Genomic DNA, 2,788 nt, shown 5'->3' on the forward strand with positions numbered 1-2,788 from the left:
TTGCTCTTAAAATGGCAAAAATCTGGTTTTCTGTCGTAACAACAACTGTTCATCTCTTTAGTCCAATAATGTTTGAAGTTAAAGCTCTTTATATTAGCACATGCCACCAATGTAATTGTGAGGCAAACAAAAAATAAAGCACCACTCCAGGCACTTGACAGCAACTAAATCTCGAGAACAGCAGAATGGAATCAACACACGAGGTTCATGTCCTTCTGAAATCAACACACGTGCACCTTGCTCCTTGTTGAGTGTTGTCTAGCTTGAACCAAATTGAGCATCAACATACGCTTTCTGTCATCTGGGGCTTTCAAATCAGAAGCTCTCATGTGATGCACTTTTCCTCCAAATACTACCCTGACTCTAAAGATGCAACTTAATTGTCGTCTTCCCCAGTACCCTTTGCAATTTAAACACTACTGGAAAGGGACTCTATACCCTATGTAGCAGGTTTTATGTGTGTGTGCCAACATTCATTACATTTTTTTGTTTGTTTGTTTAAAGAACTTATCACTGACTGCAACCAAACATTTTGTTCCATTCAACATACATATCAAGCTCTTTTTGAGATATGCTAGGCTGAATCTTGCAGAAAGCATTTTCAAAGTCTTGATACGTAACTGGCCTCAACTGACTGGGCATAATGGCTGAAAGGTCTGTGGCTGGCATGGCATGGAGGGGGCCCACCGCTGCTTCCTGACACAAATGAGCCACATCTAGTCCAGAGAAGCCTTCTGTGCGCTGGACGAGCAGTGCAAACTCCTTGTCATTGAGACAGTAATTGTGCTGTGAGAGCAGTTGTACTATTATCTGGTGCCTGGCTGTGCTGTCAGGAAGTGGGATTAAAAGTCGTTTCATGAAGTACCTCCGAAGAGATTCATCTATTTCTTCTGGTTTACTGGTGGCACAAATTACTACGATTTGGTCCTCAGCCGAAGTTAGTACACTGTCCAGCTGCATCAGAAACTCGGTTCTCATCCGACTGACTGGACTGTGTTCCTCATTCACTTGTGAGGAGAGAAGCATGTCTATGTCACTAACAAAAATCACTGAGGGCTGGCGACACCTGGCCACAAGAAACGAGGCATGGATGATTTTCTCTGCTTCTCCTAACCACTTGGCGACTAGTCCAGAACCAGCGATTTTGAAAAATGTGGCCCCCAGCTGACTAGCTATGCACCTGCCCAATAATGTTTTGCCTGTTCCCCGAGGCCCAAAGAAAAGGATGCTCCGAGGTAAGGCCGTCAGTCCACTAAATGCATCTGACCTCAACACTGGCCATAAAACCTCCTCTTTAATGACAGCTTTTATCAGGTCGAGACCAGCAATGTCATTCCAGTCCACTGGAGGTCCTTGGGTGATAATCTCATTGGTTACCAGGTCAATGAGGTGCGTGTCAGTATTCTTCAGTTGCTCGTCCACAGAGTGGTTGGATGAGGTAGCTGCACGGAGTCCAGGGCCTTGCATTGGGTGAGTGAGGAGTTGCCTGTGCTCATCCCCATGCTCACTCATTACTGGCGACGTGTATTTCCCAAATGATTCACTGGATCTTGATCCCAATGAATTTTTAGTAGTGCTGTAGGAAGGGGGGGTCAGAGCCCGACTGGACTGGCTACTGAATTTCCTTTGCTGTTCTGAGGACATTAGCTGCTTTGTTGGCTTAAATGCTAAAGATGATGTTTCAGCACTTCTGTCAAAGCCATTCCCCCGATTTGTGTTTGAAATGCTATTGTCGGGCATTCTGTACATAGGACTCTGTGTAGATCTCTGTTGGCCATAGCTGTAATTTCCATAACTGGAGTCCATATCTCCTTGCCCTGCCATATAGAAGGCTTTCCTTTTGAGAGAACTTGCCGAACTGTTGGTCAGAGCTGACGGTGCAATAGGTGTCAAACCATGACCCTGGTAAGTGTAGCCAGGAACAGTGGTGGGGGGCAGAGGGGTAGGCGCAGGTATTCCTGAAGGCAGATATGCTGAAGGAGGCGGGGGTGCCCCACCAGGGCTGTACCCAGATCCTACAGCAGTCTGAGGAGGATAACTAGCAGAGGGATAGCTGTAAGTGGAGAGGTTAGAAGTCCCGTTGTAGCCTGGGACCAGGGCTGGAGGTGGAGGAGGCGGTGGCGGTGGCTGGAGGAGGCCAGAGCTATGCAAAGGAGATGGATGAGGTGAAGGAAGTGCAGGTGCTGGCTGGCTACTGTAAGTAGAATGCAAATATGATCCGTTGTATCCTGGGGCATATTCCTGAGATGGGAGCCCTGCATGGAGACTAGGTACCGTGTGGCTTCCACAGGTGCTACTTGAATAACTAGGTTCTGTCAGGTTGCTGGCCACCCCAGGAGAGCTCCCTATACTCGCAGAGACATCTGCTGGAGGGAGGGCTGAACTGACTCCAGCTTTGCTGGCAGTGATAACATCCGGAACACAGTTCATAGGATAAACAGCTTCTGAATTCAAGGAAGGCTGCCAGGGTTCACTTTCATTTTTCCGACCGTTTACTAGTCCTGATGATGCATCCGAATAGTTGCTGAGTACAGGTCGGTCGACAGAGCCTTCCAAAATGCCAGAATACTTTTCTGCATATTTTTTTAGTAGGTTGGATGCAGTCAGAGCAGATATATCATCATTCGCCCAGGCGTACTGATAGGTGCGCTGCAAATGACCTCTGTAGGCTTCCACTTTGTGAGCAGGAGACCGAGTGGTTGAGGTGATGTCAAAGTGCTGTTCTGGCCACTGGGCATGCTCCGGCGTCCACTGCATCTTCAAGCCTAAAGATTTGGGGGGGGGGGGG

General features: G+C 47.8%; 1 protein-coding gene across 1 annotated transcript; it reads right to left on the reverse strand.

Annotated features, from left to right (window-relative positions):
* Positions 1-505: 505 nt before the first annotated feature.
* On the reverse strand, positions 506-2,757 carry FIGN (fidgetin). Its single transcript, XM_006866992.1, has one exon. The coding sequence runs from the start codon at positions 2,755-2,757 to the stop codon at positions 511-513; it is 2,247 nt and encodes a 748-aa protein (XP_006867054.1). The 3' UTR covers positions 506-510.
* Positions 2,758-2,788: the final 31 nt, after the last annotated feature.

This window comes from Chrysochloris asiatica, unplaced genomic scaffold, assembly GCF_000296735.1.
Source record: "Chrysochloris asiatica unplaced genomic scaffold, ChrAsi1.0 scaffold00099, whole genome shotgun sequence".
NCBI lineage: Eukaryota > Metazoa > Chordata > Mammalia > Afrosoricida > Chrysochloridae > Chrysochloris > Chrysochloris asiatica.